Source organism: Oreochromis aureus, linkage group 17, assembly GCF_013358895.1.
Source record: "Oreochromis aureus strain Israel breed Guangdong linkage group 17, ZZ_aureus, whole genome shotgun sequence".
NCBI lineage: Eukaryota > Metazoa > Chordata > Actinopteri > Cichliformes > Cichlidae > Oreochromis > Oreochromis aureus.
In genome coordinates, this window is record NC_052958.1 from 2,881,682 (window position 1) to 2,909,557 (window position 27,876).

A 27,876-nucleotide genomic window follows, 5' to 3' on the forward strand; every position below is an offset into this window, starting at 1 on the left:
AAACAGCGTAGCCATTGAAAGTGGTCATAATATTGTCAGCGCACAAGAAGTCTATTCTTGGGCTCGGTGCAGAAACCTTGCGAGATAAAAACTTTTTCATTGTCCTGCAGATCAAATTTTTTTTCCCAACCCTGGAAACGACTCCTGCTCTTTTCCTCGTCTGCCTTTGTTTTCATCTCAGTCCTGTTAAGTCCTGGGTTTCTTCATCTTTTCTCAGAGTTTATTTTTAAAGTGCTTTCAGGGATCCTGTCTGTTCTCTGATCCTGATTTAATACGATTGGGAGTGTTTGTATTAGCACGATAGCTTTCATGTCAAAGGTGATGCTGTGCCTGTCAGATACGTCTGTGATTCTATTTGCAGCTTTTCTTTGTTGTTACCAGAGATAAAAGACATTTTGTTAAAACAGTTTCTTTCTTTTTTTTCTACTTTTTTACAAGTTTCCTCATCCCCAAAGTGATATGGATTCAAAACAAGGTGATGATTTGACAGGCTACTTTTTAAGCTGTCAAATGAGAGCCTGCTCAGTTTTAAATTATAGCTCTCTGCGTGAATTAATATTTTATGGAACCGTGTTCACACGCTCTCCATAGGGCATCTGGTAGCACATGCCAAACCATGTAAAAATATGTTGCATGGCTTATGTAGAGCCATAATGCAGATATCATACTGCCATCTCATGGATGTACACGTGGCCGCAGAAACAGGTTGTTGTGAAGCTAAATGGCGCCCTCTTGTGTTCACAGGAGGGTCCTGCATGATGTCAGTTTTTTCTTTACCCACAGGAGGGACCCAGAAAACCAAATCATCTATTTTAATATGTAATGAGAGTTGCAGAACGGGTGAAAACAACTGGTATGCAGTTTAGCAACAGGTTTTACAATACTGCTTGCTTCCTGATGCGCTATAATTAGACCTGTGGGTAAAGAATTAGCAGTATGTGTTGTGTTGCCAGGACTTTGGTATGATAATGAGACTGTGTTATGGCCTAATGTTTTTTTCTCTCTCTTTCTGATTCATTTTAAAGGATTGACAAAGGAAACAAAGCAGAGCCGTAGCTTCCGAACACAATCCCTGTGTTTTTTGCCAAGGCACTGAGCTGGTCACTAGTGTTTTCACTACAGGAAACACTTCCTAACCAGGTGTAAAGTCAGACATGGTGACTTGCTGGTGTTTATATGTTCAGTGCATCTTCCACCAAAGCCCTGGATGTGGAAGTAAGTAGCAAACCTGATCTGAGGTGCTCAGAAGCACTTGTGAGTCATGCGCTTATGAATGATTTATTTATTTAATTTTTTAAAATTCAATTTTAGCTTCAGTTATAGTTGAGTTGAGCAGCTGACGTCATAAGCTGAAGACAGGGGAGTCTCTAATTTTAGAAGCATTTGACCGTGTGATGTCACTGAATTATGTAAGACCACATAAATAGGGTGAGTTTCTCTCTGAACGAACAATATTCAGGTCTTTGAGTGAGCACCAATGTACCACACTTATATCTCAGTTTTCTTATATGAATAAAAAAATAAAAAACATACATGATCCGCTTACAGGGGCTTGTTTTCATGTCCGGCAGCCAACATTGGCTCTGTGTGTCTTTCTCCCATAGTTACCTCCAGAGGAATGCTTTGCTTTTGTTGTACAGGATACATGCAGCCCGCTGGCTATGCACATGTCCTGCTTCTTCCGTCTTTGTGTTTATTGAGAAGCGCTGGGGCGAGCTGCAGTGTGGGAACGTACCGTAGCAGCAGTTCAGTTTTGGTCTCTGTGATCCTGCTCCTCCCCTCGTGTGTTTTTCTAAGTGCCTCGATTATGTGTCATGGCTCTGAATCACATTCAGCAAAATGACAAGCGAGCTTACGTGTCCCGTCATGACAGGGCTTATTAGAAACTCCTCCAGCTGTCATTCAGTGAGGGTTTCCTGTGGAGTTTCATAAGAAGAACCGAAACTCATAGTGTGTGTGTGTGTGTGTGTGTGTGTGTGTGTGTGTGTGTGTCGGGGGGTTTTCGTGAAACTTCGTGATCCATAACATATATTTAAAAAATAGCATTTGTAGGTTTTTCTTTTAATTTAACTTTTATTTAACCAGGAAGTCTCTTCAGATTAAAAGTTTCTTTTTTTACTCGGCAAGAAAGCACATGATTACAAAGTTACAAAAATGGGAAAAATCAAATGTAACCTGAATAAACATTAAAATAAAAAAAGAGAAGGTCAGCCTTTGGGTAGCGTGAGATATCCACGCAGTTTTAGAAGCCTATATGAGAGCTCTTAACTCTCCCGGGGAGACAAATACGTCCAGCTTTAATGCGCTCTGACCAAGAGAACGCCGTTTTACCAGTTTCAGAAAAAAGTCGCGGGGAAGCCATCGAGAGGAGTCAAATCATAGCAGATCCTTGTAAGCGTTAAGATTGGACACAGATAAGAAGGGCGTTCACAGAGTCTGGCTTTGTAAAATACAGCATGCTCCTTAGGCTTAACAAAGGCCAAGACACCAGATTATAGACGTGTACGCCACAAAACATGTGATGTGAAATGTGAACCTGTAAAACAGAGTCTACATAAACAAATGAGCTTTTTCTGCAGTTTCAAATAAAGCTTGTTGGCTAAAATCTAAGACTGATACCCCAAAAATGAAGCTAAGTCTTCACATTTATTCCTTTTCTGCAAAACACACACACACAAAACCAGTACCCACCGTTCTTTCTGATGACTTTGCACATTTTGTACGTGCTGCTATCCATCGCAAGCCTGTCATCAGTTGTCATGAAATGAGGTCTTAGCGATCAGTATAATGCACAGTGTCAACGGGCACTGTGGCCCCCTGCAATGATGCCAGATGCCCCCTCTTTCTCACACAGAGACGCGCTGACAGTTAAGGTGGACCAGGTTTCAAATAGTGAATCGAAGCTGAAAAGAGCTTAAATATGTTGCTTAAAAAGTGGCTTAAAAGTCTTTATAATGTAGTCGCACAAGATTTTAGGAATTTTAAATCATAGCTATACCTTACTGTATGACGCCATCACTGACTCGTCCTCAAAGATATTCTCCAGTGTTTATATACTGCTCGTAAATGCCGAAGAGAAGTCGTTAAAGGGAAGTGTAATAATCTTTTATTGCACTGTGCGTTCAAAAAAGTGCAGCCAGTTTATAAGACACCATAAAAATCAAAGAATGCTGAACCAATAAAATCTTTAAGCCTAAAACTTTTACCCAAATATACAAACTTATTTCATATATTTTAAAACAAGTGAAACTAAAGCTCGAACCTTTGTGTACAGAGGGTTATTTCAGAGGCTTTTCAAGAAAAATGACCTAAATCACAGTTTGTTTGTATGTAGTTATTTTTGAGTAGCTGGGTGTGTGTGACCTCGTGCTCCTGGATGTTTTCTGTAGATACAAAAAGCTGGCAAAGGTTGTGAATAATTACTCCACTCCAGTTATTCCAGTCCACAACTTTGATGTTCCTCCTTACTCTGCTGGGCTGCACCGAAGGGAACAGAGCTCCATACACACACATGTTAAACACACAGCCGCTCGGATTCGCACACACACACACACACACACAGCATGGGGAGGAAGTATAGTCTGTGACGAGGAGAAGAGTCCGGCAGAGAGAGGGCAGTGACAGAGAGTCAGACAGTGATCAGGGGCTGAAAGAGTTCAGTGATGTGACGTGCAGGCTGCTGCTTATACTGTTGTGACATGAGATCAAGTGTGGCGAGAGGGTGACTGGAGACGTGCTTGCTGCTTGTCTTGTACCTCGGAGAGAGTGGCTGATGGATAATGTGCTGAGTAACTTTTGTTTTATAGGAAACAGTCGTTTCGATGTGCTGTCATATATCTATATAAAGGTTGGCTGGTCGTGTGTTGAAATATGGTGAATGTGTGAGGAATGTCAGTTGTCAGTCTTTTGTAGTCGCATGCTTTTGTGACAAGGTGTGTGTGAGATTTGTTGTTGAATGCTGAGTGTCTGAGAGGTGTGTGTGCATGCTGCTTAGGTTTTAATAATGCTACAGTGTATGAGACATTTGTGCGCTTAGTGTGTGTGCGTGCTGAGTTTTTGAGGCTCTAACAGCAGGTTGTGCTTGTAGTTACATATGTGATAGTATGCGTCAGATAGTGTGTGCATGAGTTCATGTGTGTGTCGGGGAAATGTACCGGCGTTCACCCTGTGCCAGAGGAAGGGTTCATTTTGACTTCAGTGAGGAAGTCATCAGGAAGCTCCACGCTACAAACCACGGCCACACTCACAGGTTAGACGGTACACATACGGCCACACGCAATTCATGTTGTCATGCTCTGTTCTCACTTAAAGAGTCTGTCCAACTGTCAAACTAACTTTCTGATTTACTGTAACAAAGTCTCCTCTTGGATGTTCACGCCTTCTAATCTCTGAATGCCTGCCTTTGCTGTGTGTTTATCACTTTACAGCACGAGCAGGCTCGCTTGCATTTTCTCATTCATTAGCCCCTCCCATGTGAACACTCGTGTGTTTCTTATCATTACATTAATACTTAGCTTCGAAAGTGAATGCACTGTCACATGTTTGGGTGGGAAAAAAAAGAAATTTAAATAGGCTGCGTGCTGTTTTTAAAGATAGTTGAGTAGTTTGCCATGCAAATCAGTCTGGAAGTGTTGCAATGAATTTGTTTATTATCCAGACTTCTTGCTGGGCTTTTTTTAAGCCACGGTGTAAATATAGTCCAGTTTTGACTATCAGGCACAATAACAAGCAGCTGAGCCCAAGGACGTAACCAAAGAATGAAAAATAAATAAAAAAAATATTGTGACATTGAAGGGTCTGTGATCCTCGTAGCCTAGAGCAACGGTGGTAAATTTGACTTTGTCTGCCCGTATCAGCGTTTGGTTCCAGCCCTTATCAACAGACCTATCTATATCGCCAGTCATTCATGACAAGCGGTAAATATCTGCTACTTTAGAACAGAAAGTGTTAAAGGAAGGTGATTTTGTATCAATTTACTTTCTTGCAGCATATTTGTTACAAAGTTTTCATTTGATTCAAAATGTAACAAACATATGAATATAGTACTTGCCCTACAAGTATTATATTTGTTTTGTGGAACATGTGTATAAGCTTGAATTGGGTGTAATGAAGGATGGCTACATCAGTATTTGCTGTATAAATGTAACCATTTATTACAATGTTATTACTATGCTAGGAATTTGCTTTGATGAATTGGTAAACAGTAAAACCTTAAAGCATGTTATGTATTCATCAGTCATGCAGACTGTTTCAGGGAGAAACTACACCAGTGTAAAAACTAGGCTGGGTCTCGCCCCAAGAGGGCTGTCGGTATTTTGGCTCAGCAGGAGACTGATCAGGCTGCCGGGTGGGACTTTTTAGTGTTTAGAGAGCGTGCAGATAAAAGAGAAACAACCAAATCAGGCCTAGATGGCCTTAACGAATTAAGTAAAATATCCTAAATTACACTCGAAGTCATTTTCTCTTGTATGCATAAAAAGAATCACAATCTGTTTATTTCTGTAGACTTTTAAGCAAAAATAGAAGGGGAAATGGGAAATGTAGTGTGTAATTGTGGATGTCTGGAGACGTTGGGCATCAACCTCTCGTTGGTTGGGTGGGTTCCACCTCTGTGACTGAGGGTTTCCTGTGGAAAGTACTGGACTACAGTGAAGAAAGGAGAAGTACACAAATGGTGCACTGTACTGAATCATTAGACAGGTAGACATGTGAGCACTGGGGAGTAATTGCCTTATGACTGCTTCCTCACATTGCTCTGTGTGTTGTGAGTGTATATGCTTTTGTTAGTAGATCCTTGGATTACATAGTTACACGCATGCAGCTGCCCTGTGGTGGTGGGTGTGGATGAGTTAACCTATATACCGTATGTCCCAGGGACTGTGTCTAGCATAACCAGCTGGAGCAGGAGATGGGCTTAACCAAATATTTGGCCGGTGACCTGAATTTCTATGGCATAATAACAAAGAGCAAAGCTCCTTTAACTATAACAGAATGTTTTCTTGGGTGCTGGATCCCCTTTTTACATTTTTTTTATATTTTAAGCCTATACCGATACAAGCTGAAAATACATCAGACCATGGTAGTTTCAGTTTCAAGCTTTGACTGTTGTGGAACATGCTGTTTATGCAGTTACAATAAAATCTGACTTTTGAAACCACATTTAGGTTCTCAATAGCAAAGCCTCATTTGTGTGATGGTGGCAAAGGTCAAAGATGTGTGATTGAACCATTTACTCTCATCTTATATTTGTTGCGTGTTAAACAGCTGTAGACATTTGAAGCCAGATTCCTTTTTTATTTTGCTGACCCATTTTTCTCTGCAGCAAAGGATTTTGAATTACAGTGTTTTGTGCTTGCTTGTCCATGGGTGGAGTGCAGCTCTGTGTTGTAGAGTTTGTGGTTTCCCAGAGTTTTATTTGCAGTGCACTTCACGACTCCCAAGTCTGCCGTGGCTAAGAACTTTAATTTCTGAGTGACTTGTAAAAGCTGAAATTTAGCCGCTGCTGCAATAAAGTTTCTTTGATGATGATGATAATGGTGACTAATGTCAGTAGAAGTAATCAAAGGGCTGATGACAATAAGGGCTGATGGCTGAGCAGATTAAGACAATGTGTTGAGGTGTTTGGTTTGGTACACACCATTATTCTGATCTGTAGTTAAAGAAATTTACTCTAACTGGCTACTTAATTTGTTACAACTAGTACAGGGTTGGATCATCTTTTGTCTTAATTCTTGCCGAAATCAATTCAAGACTATGTCAAGTGGTTTCTGGAGATGTGTCAGCTGCACATCCCAAAGGTGCTCTATGGGATTGAGATCTGGTAACTGTGGAGGCCATCTCAGTACAGGAAACTCCCTGTCATGTTCAACAAAGCATTTTGAGGTGACATGGTGCATTACAACAGCTAGAAGCAGTCATTAGGAAATGAGTACACTGTGGAGAAAGACAATTAATACACAGTTGGTACTCATAGGCCCAAAGTGTATGTGACGGCCACCAGCCTGAAACTTTTATACTAGGCAGGATGGAGCCGCGCTTTCACGTTATGCACGACAAATGTGAACCCGTAGCATCCAGAAGTAGCCAGAAATCCAGACTCATCACACAGGGCAACACTTTCCAATGTTCCGTTGTACAGTTTTGGTGAGTCCGTCCAAACTATAGCCTCGGTTTCCTGTTCCTATTCAAAGTAATTTGAATAATTTGAACTCCTTCTTGTTAAATTTCTTTCATGTTAATCTACATGGGCTGAAATCTATCGTCACACCGGTTAACAAAATTCATTTTAATCCACGATCCGCCCACACGCTGCCATAAATCCCTGTCCTAATAATGACACAGCCGAGGTCTATTTACATAAAATGCTGCAAGTCTGACTGCTCAGCGCTGTTTTTGTTACCTGCTAAAGATCGGGCTTTGTCTGCTCGGCTGGCATCGGCACACAGTCAGCCTTGTTATCGTTCTCAGTTCACCAGCTTTGTGTTATCTTGTTGCCTTTGCATACAGTCAGTGTTGTGTTAGCAGTAGAGGATAGTCGTTTCTGGACTGGTTGCAGTTTGCACTTTACTATAAACTTCTTGTCCTTTGGTGCAAGAAAAATAAAACTTATATCTACGAACATATCAGAAGGTTGGTGGTTTGAAATCCCTCCAGCATCCTTGAGGAACATAGTTAAGCGTATAATCCCTTGATGCATCCATCAGTATGAGAGTCTGTGTGTGATGGGTAAAAAGCACTTAAAGTGCATAGAATACAGCATTAATGTGTGTGTTAAACAAAATGTGGTTTGTAACAAATGGATTCAGCCACAAGTCATCCTCAGTGCAATTTGACAAACATAATGACAAATATTTAAATACCAGCTCAGGTCTAAACATTAATCAACAATGAGCAGTCTTTATTATATGACAGATAGCATCTGCAAGTTATAACAAAAAGAAAGGAATCGTGAAGAAATGGCGAAATAAGTCATCAATTGAAGCCAAGATATGAACTAAAAAATGCAAAAGAAAAACAACAAATGCATTTACACAAAACTTTCAGCACAACGTGGATGTAGCATGAAGTGTTTTGACTGCTCAGTATGAGCAGAAAAACACTATATTAATACCAGGTCATGTACTATTGTTTCTTTTTGTCTAGATTTTTAGTCTGTTATGTAAAAATATATTTCTCTTTTAGTTCAGACGTGCCATTTCGTCAGTGGTTCTCTGCTCTAAATAACTTCACACTTCAATTACACCATCTTTAGCTCCTGATTCTTTATCATCACCGCCGTCATCACACTTTTGGCCTGCCTCACTGACACGAAGGCCAGCGTATATAGGTTGCAAAATGAACAAGAGCATCTGCTCCACGACTCTGTATGTACCTAAATGTGCATGTATAATGACTTGGTGCAAATCACGATTGCGTTACTGACCTCGTTTCTAATAATAAATCCTGTATCTAGTTGGATACTAGTATCTATTTTCATCATTGCTTTTCTACTTTTTTCAGTTTTTGATCACAGATAACAAAAAGCCACATGATACTTTTTAATTCTTATCGTGGTTTTATATAGATTTATTTTTCTTCCATAAAGTGGTTTCATAGCTATAATTCTGGATGTGCTTGTTTTTATTTGGGTGCTTTGCAGGATGGGAGACTAGATTCTTGATGTAATAAGGAGGGCTTTGATAAAATTTGACCTAAGTTAATTAATATAAATACTTTTGCTGATGCTTGTTTTGGGTCAGTGGGAAAAAATGCAATGTGGGCTGGTGCCAGCATAGTTTTACACAGAATCGATATTAAAAAGCTCTATTTCTAGCTCCTAAAATATAACTGTGCATCAGGGCTACAGGACACCACATGGGAATTTCAAGCACTGTGACTCCTCTGTTCCCTCCAAGAAGTTTGCAGTGCCAGTAAATATTGGTGATAATGAGGAAAACATGAATTCAATTCAGTTTTATTTAGCGCCAAATCACAACAACAGTCACCTCAAGGTGCTTTATATTGTAAGGTAGACCCTACAGAAATACATACAGAGAAAAACCCAACAATCATATGACCCCCTATGAGCAAGCACTTTAGCGACAGTGGGAAGGAAAAACTCCCTTTTAACAGGAAGAAACTTCCGGCAGAACCAGGCTCAGGGAGGGGCGGGGCTATCTGCCATGATACCAGTCCAACTACATGAAAAAAAATAGATGGATGTGTATAAGCCTTATCAATCTGTGGCTAGACAAATGTAGTCCAGTTTAGTATCCTCCTAAAATAAATAGATGATTTAAAAAAAAAAAAAACTATAATTCTTGTAATTAAGACAGGATAGTGAATTATAAGTAAGACATGATAGTGGGGTAGAGTAGGTCTGTGCTATTGTGACACTGTTGACTCACTGTGGATACAATTTGACGACAGTTTGGTGCTAATGTAAGTCAAACAAATAGAAGTACAATTGCAGTGTTTAGCATTTTAAATTGCTCTTTGAATATTGAATATCGTAGGTGAAGGTGGCATATCAATAAAAGTCTAAAGGGCTCGGAAAGAAAAGCAACTGGACTTCTTTAGGTTTCTTGAAGACGTCTCATCTGAGAAGCTTCTTCAGTTCTAAGAGCAATTGGTGGGGAGTCCCAGATTTAAGCCCTATGGGAGTGTCCCCAAAAGGGTCATGGACCCCCTGTTGATCCTCTACCTAATCACATGATAAGGTAGGGCTAGGTTTCACAATTGATTCACATCTTGGCTTGTGTGATTAGGTAGAGGATCAACAGGGGGTCCATGACCCTTTTGGGGACACTCCCATAGGGCTTAAATCTGGGACTCCCCACCAATTGCTCTTAGAACTGAAGAAGCTTCTCAGATGAGACGTCTTCAAGAAACCTAAAGAAGTCCAGATGCTTTTCTTTCCAAACTCCTTAGACTACGATGACCTGGATGACTGAGAACCTTCACAGACATATCAATAAAACTTTAGCTGAGTGTCGAGTTCGCTCTTTGGCGGTCATGAGATAATGACCTTGCATAGTTTGTTTTCATGATCTCTAGATTGTTAAAGGCGAACACTTTGTGCCTGAGGAATTGTATAAGCTTATGGGTTGGGAACTGTCTGCTTTAGCATGTCCTGGCTAGCTCGAGTAATTAACCTATTTTTAGGTTTTTCTGCTGCAGATTCATGCAAGCAAATTTGTCTAAGATCGCTGGAACATAAAACTTAGCTGCTATTTTTGCTCGCTCTGATGGGATCATTCAATCAGCCCATCAGTTCTTCTGGGGTATTGCAAAACTCTGGCATATAACACTGAGCCAGCTGGTTAGACAGAAAGGATTTTTTAGGATATGCTGCCTGGCCCACGCTTCTCTCCCCTCCTGCAGTCACAAGCGTTTGCAAGGAGTGGAGAGATTTTTTCCTTTTTCGAGCTGACGACTGTTAACATTAGTAGTGCTGGTAATTTAGTAACATAATGAAAGCCTTTTTGAGTGTGACTTGAAGAAAAATTATTTAAGCCGCTGCCAACACTGTGAGAAACAAGAGGTGTTACCATAGTATGACTGTTTTCACAGCCCAACAAACACATGGTCACCAGTTTCCCCTTACCATAACACACAGGAAGGAAGTGATCACATTAACATATAAGAATGCCTTTTTTCTATCTGTCACACACTCTGGCTCTCTGTTATTTGCTACATTTGTATTTTTAACAGAAAATTTCATGTACAGGTTAAAGTGAAGAAGAAATTAGACTGAAATCTGTGATCCTTGTTTCAATGCTGCTTTAATTATTATGCATGAACTTTTAGCTTTGATCCAAACATTTACTGTAAATCCAAAAATCGATACAAACTGGGCCCTGTTTGGAATCTGTCCTCTGGAGACTAACAGTGGTTTCTTTGTGGTTTTATTATAAATAATCTCTGTTCTGTCTTGAGATTGACACCCAAGTAACAAGTAAGTGCTAAACAACAATGTGAAAATAGGGTGGGATCGATGAGGCATTATAATCCAAAACTTTATAGCCGGTTTCAGCTCTTTGTTCCATTCTAGCCTGCAGCATTAATGTTTTAGTTCAACCTTATTCACCTTTAAAGCAGCAGCAGCAGGGTGCTCATGAAAAAAATGCTGCGCTTCACCTGCCCACCACCATGGGCGTGTTGGAACATGCATAACTCTAACTGTGACCGACACTGTTGCTGAAAGTGTAAATGAGAAGCTGCTGTGATAGTGAGTGTGCTATAACAACTCAACAAGTGAAACGTCTCGTTACATGCTTCTCAGCTGGTAGAAAGTTTCTACCCGGCTATTCAGCAGTTTCATTACTAGTTTTGATTATTAAATCGTTGGTACAAATAGAGTAGTACATTTGAAACTTTGACTCATATCAGAGTTACAGACCTGAAAAACTTCACCGAATTAGCAATACGTGGTTTGGGGAGAGCTACGAAGTAAGGCTGTCTGTTCACAGCAAAGAAGTTGTGGGTGCTTCAGCTTCCTCTTCCAGTCCAGAGACATCCATGTTAGGTTAACTGGTGAGCCTAAACCAGGGGTGGGCAATCTCAGTTCACGAGGGCCAGTGTCCCTGCAGGTTTTAGATGTGTCCTCTTCTTCTTCTTTCTTACATTTGTATTGGCGGTTGGCAAACAACTGAAAGGCAGATGTGTCCTCGAACCAACACAGCTGATTTAAATGGCTAAATTAGCTCCTCAACATGTCCTGAAGTTCTCCAGAGGCCTGGTAACAAACTAATCATGTGATTCAGGTGTGTTGACCCAAGGTGAGATCTAAAACCTGCAGGGACACCGGCCCTCGTGTACTGAGATTGCCCACCCCTGGCCTAAACTGTCTGTAGGTGTGCATCTCTCTAGATCAGGCTTGGCCAACTCCAGGCCTCGAGGGCCGGTGTCCTGCAGGTTTTAGATCTCACCCTGGGTCAACTCACCTGAATCAAATGATTAATTAATTACCAGGCCTCTGGAGAACTTCAAGACATGTTGAGGAGATAATTTAGCCGTTTAAATCTGCTGTGATGTATCAAGGATACATCTCAAACCTGCAGCACTCGAGGCCTGGGTTTGGACACCACTGCTCTAGATGAACTTGGCTACAACCGAAGAACCGGGCGCTTATTATGTTCCATTAAGACGTGAATTGACGTGAGCTCTAATTGCAAGCTGGATTGTTTTAGATCTTTGGATGTGGATTGGTTTCTGTCAGTCCTCATGTGCCTTACCTCACCAGACAGGATACTGAGCAGTCCAGCTCTACCAGTAAATGCGAGTCAATCAAATAGTGTCTACTGTCAACCTGAAACAACACCATTGTTTCACAGCTGGGAAGTGGAGTCATTTCCTTGGAAAAAGACTTACAATATTTGTCACAAATATTCCATTCGTCCTCACTATCTCCACTTTGTTTTGCTTCTGTTTACCACAGGGACTTGTTGTGACAACTGAATTTTAAATAAACGCGTTCCATTTAAAGTGTTGGAGGGGTTTAGCTTCTCATGCTAAATTTGGGCCAAACCGCAACAAGCTGTATTTACTGCATGTCCTGGTAATCATTGATGTGGTTTACATAAAGTGGGCTTTGTTTGCTGCTCTAGTGAGACTTTATTTATATTTTGATCAAATAGATTAATGGTTGGATTTCCCAGGATAGTCCTAAATCCAGTGGTAATGTTTTTTATTTCTCTTTTTTTGACAAAATGAAATGGATAATTTGAGATATTATTCATATTGAGAGTTATGCATATTATTTGAATGAGTTGTGATGTGTTAGGATCAGCTCCAAGATAATCTGCTTTAGAATTTGAAGTTATTTCGGTGTTTGTCTTCACTCTGTTTGATTGGAAAATTGCAGTCATTATTGCGACCGTGTTTTATTTGGACATTTTTTTGTGTCTGGCTGGAAGATTAGCATCAGAGACCAAGGACGATCCAACAAAATGAACCCACGATTAAGTAAACACTGAGGAAATTTCTCTGCTTCTTTTATTATGTCAGCTTAGTCCATCACTCAGTCAGTCTGCTCATCACCCAGACAGATGCAGCTATATTATGGGAAAGGAATGTCCTCTTTATAGTAAATTACATGGGGGTCAGAAGGGCCACTTCCTGATTGTGGTATTAAAGCAATACACCCTGAAACTTGAATGACTTACCCAGTATCTTAATCATCACAATTAGTGGGAAAACCTCTTTCCAGGGAACTGCTATTAGTCTGTGCCCCCACCACAGTTCCCTGAAAGTTTACAGATAACATATCGAAGCACAGTTGTGCGTCGTTGAACCAGGCGACACTTTGATTCATTTAGTTTCTGTTCACACATTGTCAGATTCAAAGACATGCTACTTTGCCTCTTTACCTTGAAAGATCATTATTAAAATGACAGGACTGTGGCTGTCCTTGCTCTCATCATGCCTAACCCACAGGCCTGCCTCTGGTTGATAGAGTAAGGACTGAAACGTGCTAATGTCCATCTTTCTCTATACATAAACTTCAAAGACAAACATGGGTGAATGATATGAGAGTGGATTCCCAGACCAGTTCACTAATCCACTAAACCACCAGGATGCCCCATTCAGTAGGAAATCGTCTTTGTTCCCAAGGTCTCTCTTTGTGTTGTTTTTGAGGATAAATGATTGGATATCCCATCTTTGTCCTGTTAAGAAGACTGGTGGAAAACACAGCCATAAGAAAAATTGGGTTATTTTTCTTCGCTCGGTAATTACTTGAGACAACGATCACAGAGAAGTTACAGACAGACCACCAGAAAATAGTGGAAAATCTTGAACCATTCACCCCAACATTGAGTTGATTGGTGGCTCTGTTGTGCTGGGCAAGGGCATTTTGTTGGCATGGGTTTACTTCCTCTACAGGAAAGATCACTCCAGTTCAGGTTGAGAAATACGGGGAGCAAAGGAGATTTGGGATTTGGATCGGTCATTAACAATAATTCTGATTAGTTTGTAATAATAGCTAATTTAATATATTATCTAGGTCTTAAGTGTTTGATATATGAGATTTCCTTAGCATTAGCTGAAATTGAAGTTGCGCTATGTCCTACTGTGTACTGCTGCTACATGTGCAGCAGTTAATTTCATGTCAAGCTGTTGGCAGCCACCACACGAAAAAACAGATTAAATATGACCTTTGCACAAAGAGAACAGACCTTTACTTTATTTTTAAACAGGCTAGTTAGCCTGCTAGCTAGTTAGCCTGCTAGCTTGACCACTTGATAGCTTGAAGTAGTCGACTTTCTAGACTAAAGAAATAAATAACAAGTTTTCACTAAGCTAACATTACCTACATAACTCCATAAACATAATAGCAAAGGTAGAAAACCTTTTCCTTCCACTATCACCTCATTTGACATATACTTGACATTCACCAAGGGTAACTTCACTCCACTACTTATCTTGTGTATTCAGTGGCTGCTTTCTTTGTTTTATGCTCCCTGTATCGATAACACTAAGGAAACAGGCTTTCAGCATTTCCATTCTGCAAGTGGAGTTGCACAAAGAGTGTAAAGAGATACACTTTAAGCTATTAGCTAGAGCTTCAAAAGGTTACCAATAATGGTGACCGTTTGGAGCTCCATGTAGGAACTTTAACTTTGAATATATTTAACTTGGAAGAACTTAAAAGCTCTTCCAAGTTAAATATATTTAGCATTCCCTATATGGTCATGTGGGTTGAAATAAGTGCTACCTAGGGACAAGAAAGCTATAAACACTCAGACAGCCACAAGAGAGTCATTAGATTGTTTTTGATAATATGCTGTTTTTATGATAAAGTAAGGCCTTAATTGTTGACGTATAAGGTCAGTTCAGGTTAGAATTGCTTTGTAGTCCGAGTTAACTGCAGAATTGGTTGCTGAAAATTATTATTCTTTTCAGTTATAGACAGTGTAATCAGTGTGCATCGTGTTATATTTCAAACAGCAAACCAGTGGCAAATCTACACGGGGACTGCTCCCTCCTGCTGTAGAGCCTTGCCCCCACCACCTGCACCCCTCCCAACCTTTATTTCCTTAAAATTTAAACTTTAAACATGTGCAAGATTGCTTTTGTTTGGCAAAAAATCACCTTATCTTTGTTTTCTCAGAAGAGATAATGATACAATAAATAGTTTTAAAGTGTTTTTCTGGATATGTCATTGACTCCATTTACATATTTAAACATACTTCACTGAAGAGGTTTGTGCCACCCTGCCTGGACCTCTTGCAACTCCTTTGAAGCTGGGCAACATGTTGGCATCACTGGACAAAATCCACAATAACCTTTCAGCATATTTTAAATCAAATTGCCTGGGAGAGATCTACACTCCTGCACCTTCAGCCTTTAGAAATAAAGTTTTTGGGGATTCAGCTTGAGCCAGTCACAGGTGTTTGACAGAGAAAGGCTTTCAGTTCGGGAAGTAATGCCTGCGACAGAGCTTTCATCCTGGAAAGTCGGCATAAACTTTGGAAGCACCACTTCTCTTTGGCGGGTTTGTGGGATTAAATAGAGAGAAAAGAGCTGTAGGACGTGGTTTTTGTAAATTTAAATCACATTTTGGTGATTTTTCTTAATTGACTAATTTCCCTGTTATAAGTCTGTGAAGGTTCTCATTCATCCAGCTCATCGTAGTCTAAGGAGCTTGCAAAGAAAGGATCTGGACTTCTGTAAGTTACTTGAAGACGTTTCACCCCTCATCCGAGACCTGAAGAAGCTTCTCGGATGAGAAAGACACTTTTCCTTCCAAGCTCCTTAGACTTTCCTGTTAGAACTTTTCCACAGCTCCAACCATAATATACTGTCTATAGACTTTAAATCGCTTTTGGGACATCTAATCGTGTGGTATTGCTAACAAAAGACAAAGGCTGTCATGCCTTTGTCATGACTGCTTGTTGACTGTTTTCCTATTGTGTAACGGTACCGCCACAACACCTTCTTCCATGACTCACATTAGCATAACATCCCTCTGATGGGATATGACTCAACATGAGGTTTAAGTGTTCTCAAATTAAGTCCACATTTTCCACTCTAGAGGTTTTGTACCTCTACTCCACTCCAACTTTTGCTTTCCCTACATTTACCTGACAGCGTGTTATATGACAGATTTAGATTTTGTTGCCTACAACAAATGAGCTTATTAAATATTATGAGATAAATCCCAAACATCCACACCACATGGGTACAGGTGCATGTCAACATAAACAAGAAAACGGCTCGCACCACAGAGTTACGTACTTTTTGGTGTTACTGTGTACTTTTGTACCATTTCCCTCTCACCTCTAACATTACGCCACTATGTTCCCAGTACCAGTGGAATTATGGGATTTTATGTAAACTATTATTGCTCCTGTATCTCCGTAGCAGCTTGTTATACACTCTGTCGTAGCTTTGAATGCTTTGAATGAGCAGATGCATGTGTTTAAGCTGTTTAATGTCCCCACATATGTGCATTTAATCAGTCGCATCCTTCTAATTATCATGAAATTGTCATTTTTTAATCTTACAATCATTTTAGAATGAGTTCATTTTTGAACAACTTTAACATAAACACCGCTTACATTGATATGTAATACTAAATTTTGGCCTGCCACCCTCATAGCAGCTGCTCCTGCGTCTCTGCATGTCTGTGACTCTTTGAACTGCCCGTGACATAAAGTCGACGGTCCATCGATGGGAGGAGCCGAGAAGTAGAAAGTGTATGCTGCGGCTTGTTTGTGTTTGCCCGTGATCGTGATGTAGTTAGACGAAGCTCGTGCTCTTTGAGGTTTTTATTGTCTCATTTGCTTCCTGTTTTTCTTAATACTCTTGTATCAGCTTGAAAAACTGCAACCATACAAACTTCCTCATGCTGCACCAAATTGCCGGTGCTTTTTATTTTCATCGCAGAGCTTTTTGCTTACATGTCACATGTGTTCTCATTTTGGGTCTGGACCCAGATGGCCATTATTTGCCTTTTTGCATCTGACTTTCCCTGGGGATAGGAAGAAGAAGAAAGAAAGGGAGAAAAAAAAAACCTGGAACGCCTCCTCATTCATTCCCAAATGCTTTACAGATAGTCTGTTTCGGTGCCTTTTGTTCACTTAGTCACTTACCACTTTGAGGTTTTCTTATGATAAAAAGAAGAGGGGCCGCTTTGGAGAAGAGATACAGGGGAAAAATCTTAATATAGGAAATCCAATAAACTAATTTTAGTTAATATTATTCTTTACGGCCTGTTTGAGTTTGTAGTGCAACCGCCGGCACACTTCCTGCAGGTGTGTGTTTACTATAAAGACGGAAAAGAAAAGAAGCTGACAAGCGTAAAGTGCAGAGGAAAATACAAGAAAGTAAATGTCACACGCAGATTGTTTCTTTGGAAAAATGTCTGGGAGGATAAACCACAGCCAGAAAACCCCCAAAGAACCTCTGTGTGACACTACAGTCTCTAGAGTCTCAAGGTCCTCCTTCTCAGTGGGTGTCGTAAGGAGGTCAACCTCCCCTTCCTCCATTCCTCCACGTTCTTCTTTCCATGAATTTAGCAGCCTCATTCTCACTAACTGTCATCAGTGAAGGAACACAGCGCGCCGCGGTGTGTGTCACTCTGCCCCTTCTTGTCTTGTGATTTATTTGTGTGTGTGTGTGTGTGTGTGTGTGTGTGTGTGTGTGTGTGTGTGTGTGTGTGTGTGTGTGAGCATGTATTCATATCTTTGTGGGGACCAATGGCCCTTATGGGGACCAAAATCCCGGCCCCCACAAGTTTGAACGGTGGGAACAGGGGTTACAATTAGGTTAGGGTTCGGGTTAGGAATTCATTTTTCATGGTTAGGTTTAGGGTAACGAGCTAGGGAAAGGATTATGTCAATAAGATATGAATACCCGATGTGTGTGTGTGTGTTTTGACATAATTATGTGGGAGTGCTATCTGTTCATAGGATGTTGACATGTGGAAGAATTCCTCTTGCCCTTTTTTTCACGCTCCACCATTAAAATTAGATCAAGGTCAAGCTGCCTGATAGTGAAAACAAAAGGAAATCAAAGAGAGAATGCGATGAAATTAGAGGAAAGCGAGAAGCAAAAGATGCTGGTGGAATCTTTTGTTGCTTTGAACCTTAAAGCTAGCCCCTATATTCTCAGCAATGAAACAACGAAGAATTCACTTTTTAACTGTGTGTTTATGTTTTCAGCTTCGATGTGGAGAATGGCCCCTCTTCTAGCTGCAGCCCCTTGGACCCTCAGGCCTCCCCTGGCTCCGGTCTGGTCCTCCACACCAACTTCCCAGGACACAACCAGCGCCGAGAGTCCTTCCTCTATCGCTCAGACAGCGACTATGAACTGTCCCCCAAGTCCATGTCACGAAACTCCTCCATCGCCTCTGAACTGTGAGTAGGAATAAATTGCAATTAGTTTGAAATTAGTTCAGTATGTTTTTTGTTTTTTTAGGATCAGGTGCTGTGGTGCATTCAACTCACGTGAACTTGATTCTGCAGCTTTTTAACAGTGCAAAATGCCGCAGGTTGTTAGAAGCCGTCAGTCCTGGTTTGTGTTCATGTATTCCAGGTTTTGCATATCTGGCCTCTACCACAAACACTACTGCTCTCTTCTCTAAAATAATTCTCACTGTGCTGACTGCTTTGCATGTGTCATAGATCGGAGGAGTCAACTTAGCACAATCATCACTTTGTAATTACATGTGAGGAAATGTTTTTCGTAATCTGTACTTCCAGTAAATGAAGATGTTTCAATATGCTTGACCTTAGTACATTAAACATATTATTTAACTAATACATGCAGTATGTTTCATACTGTGCATGTAGCTCAGTGGACATCAACTGACTGACTGAATACACTCCATAGTTACTTTATTAGCTACACTTTGCTATTACCAGGTTCTGTTACTCAGATTCAACAAGGTGCTGCAAACATTCCTCTGAGATTTTGGTCCATATGGACATTATAGCATCACACGCCTACTGCAGATCTGTCAGCTGCACATCCGTGATGCGACTCTCCCGTTCCGGCACGTTCCAAAGGTGCTGTATTAGATTGAAGTCAGGAGACTGTGAAGTTATTGTCATGTTCAAGTAATCAGTTTGAGATGATCTGACCTATGATGGATGGTAAAGGGATGAACTACTCAAGTAGGGTGTGGTGTTTAAATGATGCTCTATGCCCCACACCATTTCATCAGCAGCAGGAGAAAGGACAAATTCTGAGCCTGCCATCTAAATGTGGCAGCAGAAATCAAGACTCATTAGATCAGGCACCATTTTTCCCATCGTCTGTTGTCAGATTTTGGTAGGTTTGTTCAACCTGTTCTCAGCCGACAGGAGTGGCACCTGCTGTGGTCTTCTGCTGCCGTAGCTCATCTCCTGCAGCGTTCAGAGATGCTCTTCCTCATATTTTGGGTGTAGCAATTGTTTTTTTAGTTACTGTTACCATCCTGTCTCTTCGAAGCAGTCTGTCCATTCTCCTCTGACCTCTGGCATCGACGGGGCATTTTTGCCCAGAGAACTGCCGCTCGCTGGATTTTTTTCCATTTATTCCAGAACATTCTCTGTAAACCCAAGAGATGTTTGTGTGGGAAAAATCCCAGTACATCAACAGCTTCTCAAATACTCAGACCATTCAGTCAGGCACCAACATGATAGACAGGCTGACTGGGTATTTATGTTAATGAGCAGTTGAACAGGTGGCCATTGAGTGTTCACCGTAAGTAGTTACAATCACAATGAAATTACTGCAAGAATATTGACAACATTTCCTGAAAATAATGTAATATTAAGCTTGGCTTCATCAATCCAAAGTGTTTTCTAGAAACATCTCTCTTAGATGTTCTCTTCCTGGTCTTGAATGTTGTCTGTAGTTGGCATCTTCACGGTTTCTCTGTGAACTTTGACTCTTTTTTTCTCATCCTCCTGGCCTACAGAGGAATCTTTTGAGCTGCCTGGTGCATGCCTTCCTTATAAGAACAGTTAATTTTGTCAGTCCTGGAATCTCTTTTCCTACAATGGGTTTATTCAGTTTTTTCAGCCTTCACTGCACTGATTTCATATTTTACCTCATATCAAGGGTTTCAGTGAACAGCTGCCAGAAACAAATTCTAGACAACTTAGACAATTGTCCAGTTACTTCTGAGTCTGTAGGCTCAGTAATAGGCTGTAATTCCTAAGCAGGTTGTGCCATGTGTTTGTTCAACTTCTTGTATTAAAGCTAAAAGTCTGCACTTTAAAATGGGTGGGGTACAGAGGAAACGTTACAAAGGTTGTGCCTTTATCCAAAACACATATGGACCTAACTATATAAGGAGCTCCTCACTGACCACATTATGACAATATTTTTGGACCCACAGACGAGTCGCTTTCTTTCCCCACCTCAGCTGAACAAAAATAGGTTAATCTCAATATCGAGGCCTCCTTGACCCAGGTACACGTTCTCCCACGGTACTTTCCTTCCCATTTTTTAGGTTCTTGCAACAGAGCTGCTTGGGTCATGCTAATCATTTCTTATTGCTCTTTCTTAACATTTCTCTCTTTTTCTTGATATATTTTGTATCCAAGCATTTTGCTGACGATGGTTTGTTTCTTATTTGTGTTTAGACATGGTGATGACCTGATCGTAACACCTTTTGCTCAGGTAAATATCCCGTTATCTATTTGTATGAAGGCATTTATGTTTTTATGTTCAAGCTAAACCTATTTTAAGTAAATATTTCAATAAATACCAATGTAAGTAGTTGCAAAACTGAAATCTAAAATGCAGACTTGTATGTGCATGCAGTGTAAAAAGCGCTCAGTTGTAACGGACTAGCTCATTCCTCCTAATGTTTAAATTGCAAGTAAATAAGTAAAAGTGCAAAGAATGCTACTGATTCTCTCTCTCTACTTGTTCAGGTTCTTGCAAGCCTTCGAAGTGTAAGGAATAACTTCACTGTACTGACCAATGTCCAGTGTGCCTCCAGCAAGTAAGTACCTCTAGTGGCTTCTAGCATATTTTAAATAATGAGTTGGCGTAATTCATGCATAAACATCAATCAAACTGAAATCTACATAAAAATTCTCAGGGTTCATATTTTGTGGTGAGTGTAAATGCTTTTTTCCCAAAATAATATTAGATTTTAGGAAGTGAAAGAATTTAATCAGAGCAACGCTTACAGTCTGCAGTTCCACCAGTTTGTCACAAGGGGGAGCCATTGTCTTGCAGTGGTACTGAAGCGGGACGTTTGACATCAGTGCAGCTGAACAGTTAAACCAGTCCATGGAAGACCCTACATACCTCAGACAGACATAAATGAACACAAGCTAGATTTGAAAAGTTAACTCAACACGATGCTACAGCCAAAGGAATCTTTAATTTTCTCTGCTCTGGTTTCCAGAACAGTAGGAATAGTTTTCTGTTGTGCATGGCACGGTTCAAATGCTCTATAAGGAATTCCTCTGTTGTCATGAAGCACAAACAGAAAAACACTCCTGCAGCTACACACGCATGAAGTGACTCATTGGCATTCACCGTGCACCACTTCAGAGGCCGCTGCAGCATGTATGCGTTTGGCATACGATAATGCAGGAGACTAGTAACAATCTCTCTTCAGATGGCCAAAAAAAAGAAAATGTGTCGTTATTTAGTTTCTTTGCGTCTCTCTCTTTTGAAAGGCTAACTTTTTTTTTTCAACAATATACGTGTCGTCTATAGTTCCACAAGTAAGTGTTCCGTTTTTCCGAGTCTAATAGAATCAACAGGGTTGCTTTAAGCTGCAGCAGCACACTGAGCATCATCTCTCCCAGTGGAGTGTGACTGCAGATTTAGATGTACTAGAAATATGTATGTAGGCCACCTTTCTTTCTGTTCTTCACTGTGAAGGCTTATGTATGAATATGTGTTTTTAAAGACACTAAAAGCATTCTGCTCTGCCTCAGGCTGAATTAACGCTCAGTTTTCTGTATTGACTACCTGAAGCCCGTCTGACCTACATTTAGCTCTGATAGCTCCACACAGACAAGGGCAAAGACTGAGAAGCACACACGGCGCACAAACGTGGATCGTTCATGTATACTGAATTAAATATACACATAAGCCGGAGCTCGCCATTCGAGCACACATGCACAGTTTTCACTTAACCCGAGTTCTTATTTGGGACACATGTTTATGGTATTTGAGATTATTTTTATGCTAATCAAGCCCAGTTAAACTAAAAAAAAAAATAGGGACAGTGGGTTAACAGTGGGTTAATTGGACAGCATAAAACAAAACAAAAAAAGTATAAAATATTTAGCTGAATAGAGAATAATGAGCAGAAAAGCCAAAATGCAACATCCCCATATGAGGACACGGGGCCTCAGGAGGTTAAAATTAATGTCTTTAACGTGTTTCAGCCCACTGGCCACTGCCAAATACCAACATTTAGTCTGTTTATACTGTGAAGCCCCTTTCCTTGACTTTTTCATACAGATTCACACAGTTGAGCAAAGAGCAACAAGGAAATGGTAATGTCCCCATATGAGGACATGGACTCTCAAGAGGTTAAAATCGATGTGTTTAGCAACATGTTGCAGAACACTGACCAGCTCCACCTAAAAGTATTCAGTCTATTTATACTCTGCAACCCCTGCCTTGACTCTTGAAACAGATTCACACAGTTCAACCAGGAAATGCAACATGTAAACACTCAGCTAAATGCTTCAAAAACTTTTACCATATCCATCGGTTTTAAGAAGGAGCTGCTAACAAAATGCACTTGATTAACCAATCAGCAGCAAATGTGAGCACCTCTATAAGAGCAGAAGTTTTAGCAGTTTGCTGGTCTGGAGCATTCAGGTGTGTGTTTCCCAGGTGTGGATGCACACCCAGCAAATTCACCCCAAAGTCAGACTGCAATGCTCAGTGGAATTGCAGAAACCCAAGAGCTAGCTTCAGTTAGCATTTTAAATGTTTTAAGTTCATGAAAGTATAATTAGAAAAAGACTGAACAAGTATGAGTAGATTGGAAGGGTTGCCAGGAGAAATCCTCTTCTCTCTGAAACAAAAATATGGCAACACAGTTTAGGCTTGCAAAGCTGCATCTGAGCAAACTGCAAGACTTCTGGACAGACGAAACCGAAGTGAAGATATTCGGCTACTGTGGAGAAAACCAAACACAGCATATTAGCATCATACCTACTGTCAAGCAGGTCTGTGGAGGGCTCTCTCAAGCATAGCAGCGACTCTGCAACAGAGTGGCTGCAAAAAGAAAAGAATCAAGGTGTTGCCTTGGTCCAGTCCGAGTCCAGACCTCGACCTGTTTAAATGCTGTGACAGGACCTTAACAGAGCTGTGAATAAACCAATCCCACAAACAGCAATGAGTTAAAGCAGCGCTGTAAAGAAGAGTGGGCCAAAATTCCTACACAACAATGTGTGAGACTCACAGTCATACAGAAAGCAGTTACTTCAAGTTATCTCAACAAAAGGTGGTGTACAGCTGATGAATCATGGGGCACTTAGTTTTTCCACAGGACTGCCAGGAGTCCGTGCAACGTCCACATATCTATATATTATAGCCAGAGCCTCTAAAATCTGTTCATTTAGTTAGTGTGGGTTTTTTGTGTGTTTGGTTTTTAAATTCTCAACTAAGATTTGTTAGTGTTTATATGTAAATATATATCTGGGTTAGTCTTTGTTTTACAGCATCTTTCTTTTCCCCTTTCTGTGTTGTTTTCATCCTTCCAGGCGGTCTCCTGCAGCAACTACTCAGCCTCCAGTCACCAGAGTTTGTCTCCCAGGTGAGCAGCTCAGAGAAATGTCCCCCTACATGTTTGACCTGTGCCAAGCTACCAGATACAAAGTTATCTTGTTTTATATCTGCCTCACACATTCAACCTCTCTATTCTCCTTGTTTTCATCACCGTCTCCTCCTCCCTCCCTTCCTCGCTCTATCTTTTGTCTTCTCCTTGTCTCGTGAACTCGCCTACGTGACCACTTACATTTTCTTTTTTCTTTCTTTTTTTCCCCCCACCATCTGTCTCCATCTCCAGCGTTGTAGCCCGGACTATTTTGTCATCAAGCTCATTAACTTTGTTCAATCGCAATTAGAGTGTCGGTTGAGACATACACTCACACTTGCACACACAGTTTGTCCTATTAAACCAGCTCGCTTTAAAGAAAACAGCAGACCTCCCTTTTCATCTTTCATCGTGCTTGATTTTAAGCAGCCGTGTGACTTTCTGTACTGTACTCGTACATGTCCAGGCCAGTAAGAGGCAGTGTGTGAGTACGTGTACGGGCGCAGATAACTTTATGTGTGTCTTTGCAAAGTCAAAAGTGCTTTCAGTCCTCTGTGTAGTGCTAAGATTTGTTGCTCAGCCGAGGTCATTCGCTTCACAGAGGCGCGAACAGTACAGTAACAGTAGTTACGGTTAAATGCGTACACTTTTTAAAAGCATTTTTGCAAATCGCACATGTGCGCAGGTCTCCTTCAAGTGTAGTTTTAAAGCCGTCATGTCACAGCAACCAGCTAAACCAGACAGGAGCTGCACGACATTAAAAGGAAATGCAGTCTTTGCACACACAGTTATATGTCACGCTATAGGCGATAACTGAATGTGCGCTAAATATGATGTTTGCCCCGAAATATTCATTTTAAGATGCATCGACATTTGTCTTTCATTCTTTTATTAAAAGAGTGAACCATGAGACCTCGCATCTGTAGGCAGATGTTCCCACACTGTCTACAAAGAGCATTAAAAACAGTCCCAGACAATGTGTTGTTGTATAAAGAGAGACCGAGATGAGCAACAGTGAAACTGAGAATGGCGAGGCAGTTAACCATCAAATAACCAAGATGTTTGACATGAAACCCATTCAGGCCAGATAAGGTATCACGGTTAACCTAGTGAAAATGAAGCCTCGCACAGTTTCTTTAGTCTCCTTTGTTTGGGGCACGTTCCATATAGAGCACTTCGGGAGGATCAGACAGCTTCTAATCTTCTTACGTTTTTGAGTCCAAATAAGTCATAATTCAGCACATTCTTGTCGAATTAGTCCTTACTGCTCTGTTTGTGTTATTGCTCAAATATATGACTTCATGTCGTTGAAAGGGAAGTAACGCATTATGCTGTTTATACAATGTCTGTCTGCATGCATGTGTGTGTGTGCGCCGCTGTGTGCACAGTGCATGAGCAGCAGTTAACTCAGCGACATGTGTTAGTGAGCGTTTCATGCAATTGTATCCAAACTCTGTACAATGTTGCAATGGATGCGGATTGATAAGATGCTCACATTATAACATATAATCATCAAGTATTGTGAGTAATGTTGGCGTGTGTGTTTATGAGTGTGTGTGTGTGCGCTGTAGGGAGGTGTTCCTGTGGCTCTGATTGACGTCAGCAAGCCTGTATGTGGCTTCTGTTGACTTCCTGTCAAAGCAGATGGACTGAGTTTTCACTTCCTTCTTCGGAACCGCAGTTCATCAGGTGCTCTAAGTTAGTGTGTGTGTGTGTGTGTGTGTGTATGTGTGTGTGTGTGTATGTGTGTTTGTGTGCGTGTGTGTCATAAGCGAGCTCCATAACGTGCATTGTGACCTTTCTTTGTATGGGTGTCGCAAAATTACTGGTGCGTATTACGTTCAAGTTCAGTCATTTGCGAGTCACAAAGTTTAAGAATTACTGAGTCGAGTTGACAGTTTAATCCTCCAATTTATGGAAACAATTATTTACACTTGCGGCCCACATGCATGTCTCTTTGCTATTCTCCACAAATGGCACAAACGGGAATACGCTGGGCCACCTTAACTGGCTGCACAACAAATTCAAGCATAAACAACCTTCTTTAAATTGCATCATTAATCTGTTTGCATAATTACAACCATACGCAGATGCTCAGAGAAACAGTAAAAGTTATGAAAAAGCATGTCTTTGATGGTTTAATGTACAAAGCAGGAGAGGAGTTTTCGTGAGGAGCAGAAGTGTTTGAATGAACTTGACACAACAGCGCTGTAGGCTTTTGAACATCCTCGACACATTTCCATTTGCTTTGCAATCTTTCACGTGAGATCATGCTTTTAAGTTAGCCTCATGGGCTGATGAATGACCTCGTTTTAGTTCCAAAGAGACCCATGAGGGGTAATTCCCAAAGTCTGACTTGACCCATGCATTCCAAAGTCCTCCCCAGTCATGCCGCCAGCACTGCTGCAGATGCGCTGAGCTGCTATTGACCAAATAACTCACTGCAGTCTGTTTGTTACTGCAAAAGCTTATCGGCTGTCGATGGTTAACCTTCTAATTACCAAACTACGTGACTTCATTTTGCTCATAGCTGTAAAATTATGTCAGTAGTGTGGGAAACTTTCACGTTTTCAATCGAGCGATCATAAGATAAGTTAGTTAAGATAAGTAAGGAAACCTTTCAAATGCATCAACGCACTTTAAAACTTTTAATCAAGTATTCCAGTGTCGTCACTTTGTGTAGTAAACATCTTATAAGTCATCACCTGCCCACCGCAGAATCACTTCTGAATTCAGTCCCACCGTTTTCTCATGACTCTCTGGGCCACGTCCTCACTTCACACTACCTGTATTCACATATGCACATGCAACCGCATGTCGCTCTCCCACCATCACCATCTTTTCGCTCTTTTATTCATTGCCATTATTCTGAGGAGGTGTGGGGGGGTTGAGGGGGCAGGAAACGTGAGGCAGGAAGCGAAGATCAGATTGTTCCTGTTTTGCTGTCTCTAAACTCCTGTAACTTGACGGAAGCCAGGAGGAACTGTGCGCAGATAAGGTGTGTGTGCGCGTGTGTGTGTGTGTGTGCGCGCGTGTGTGTGTGTGGGTTGTGTGTGTGTGTCAGCCCACTGGAGAAAAATAGGATACGAAGAGACAAAGGCCTATTGTCTGTGCCCACACACTGCACAAACATGCACATGCTGACACAATGATATAATACGTAAATACCTACAGTAGCGCAAAGCGCGTCGCTCTCAGGTGCCGAATCCATTTCACCTTCTCTAAGGACATGAGTTGAATCTCTAAAAGAGAAAAATAATATTAAAAATAGAAGAAGCAACATGGTTTGAATAGAATTCCTGAAAGAAGTCAAACAAATGTTAACAGTTGCCCTCAATTTTAATAAAACGTGTTCTCTGCTAACAATAACACGAAAGGCAAATGAAAAAAATCAGAAAATCATCTTCAAAAAAGTAACAGTAACCTCAATGACCTAGTAATTTTCTAATAGATTTCTAATCTACAAATATATAGAGATCATATTAGACTATGCATTAGAATAAAGTGGTTAATAAATGAGAACCTCAACAATCACTGGCTCTCATTGAGTTTCATAGGTTTTGCCGTCTGCTTAAACTGGAGGATTTAAAGTTTCGTATCATCAGTGCTGCCATTAATGTTGTAAATATCGTCAACGTAGAAATCCTATGAGAGCAGATAGCTGAAAGAAATATCACTCTGGTTTTTTGCCTCCAAAGCAACTTAAGCTACAGCATGTTGCTAAAGGAGACAGTTTGGTGCTGAAACTGAAATCTGCAGTCTGCATTGAAACGTAATGCCACAGACAACTGCTGGATGATACTCTTGGTTGTTTTTTTTTATTTGTACGTTTCAAATGTGAATCTGACAAAAGGTGGATGTGGAGAAAGGCTGCAGGTTCATTGGTACCAGTGTGTGGTGAGGGATTGTTATGCACCTGCGACCAATGGTGCATCGTAGGGGTGGGCAGTATAAACAGTATATGGTAGAAGCGATATGAATTCAGCCAACGGTAGAGATTTTGACTATACCGTCCTACCGCGATAGCGCATTTTGATGATGTCATCAAGCTGTGCCTGTTTTGGTCAAAAGCATGGCAGCAGCTGCAAGCATGGAGCTTACAGGTGGGGAGGAGGAGGAGGTGCGACGTCGGTCATATGGACCTGGTTTGGGCTTAAGCA

At 40.9% G+C, this 27,876-nt stretch overlaps 1 protein-coding gene and 1 long non-coding RNA gene across 5 annotated transcripts in view; one reads left to right on the plus strand and one right to left on the minus strand.

Annotated features, from left to right (window-relative positions):
* pde4ba (phosphodiesterase 4B, cAMP-specific a) overlaps positions 1–27,876 on the plus strand; it is a 160,729-nt gene that overhangs the window by 80,910 nt on the left and 51,943 nt on the right. For 2 of the 4 annotated variants that reach the window (XM_039600670.1, XM_031758617.2), the window contains 4 exons: positions 18,147–18,341; positions 20,559–20,595; positions 20,853–20,923; positions 23,664–23,716. In XM_039600670.1, coding sequence (XP_039456604.1) covers positions 18,147–18,341; positions 20,559–20,595; positions 20,853–20,923; positions 23,664–23,716 — 356 coding nt within the window. Of the gene's footprint in view, positions 1–1,192; positions 1,216–3,569; positions 4,250–18,146; positions 18,342–20,558; positions 20,596–20,852; positions 20,924–23,663; positions 23,717–27,876 lie in introns of those variants that run through there. The other 2 variants (XM_039600672.1, XM_039600671.1) reach the window with 2 other exon arrangements.
* LOC120433783 overlaps positions 26,889–27,876 on the minus strand; it is a 62,973-nt gene continuing 61,985 nt past the window's right edge. The window contains exon 3 of the long non-coding RNA XR_005608752.1: positions 26,889–26,958. This is a non-coding gene — a long non-coding RNA (uncharacterized LOC120433783). The remainder of the gene's footprint in view (positions 26,959–27,876) is intronic.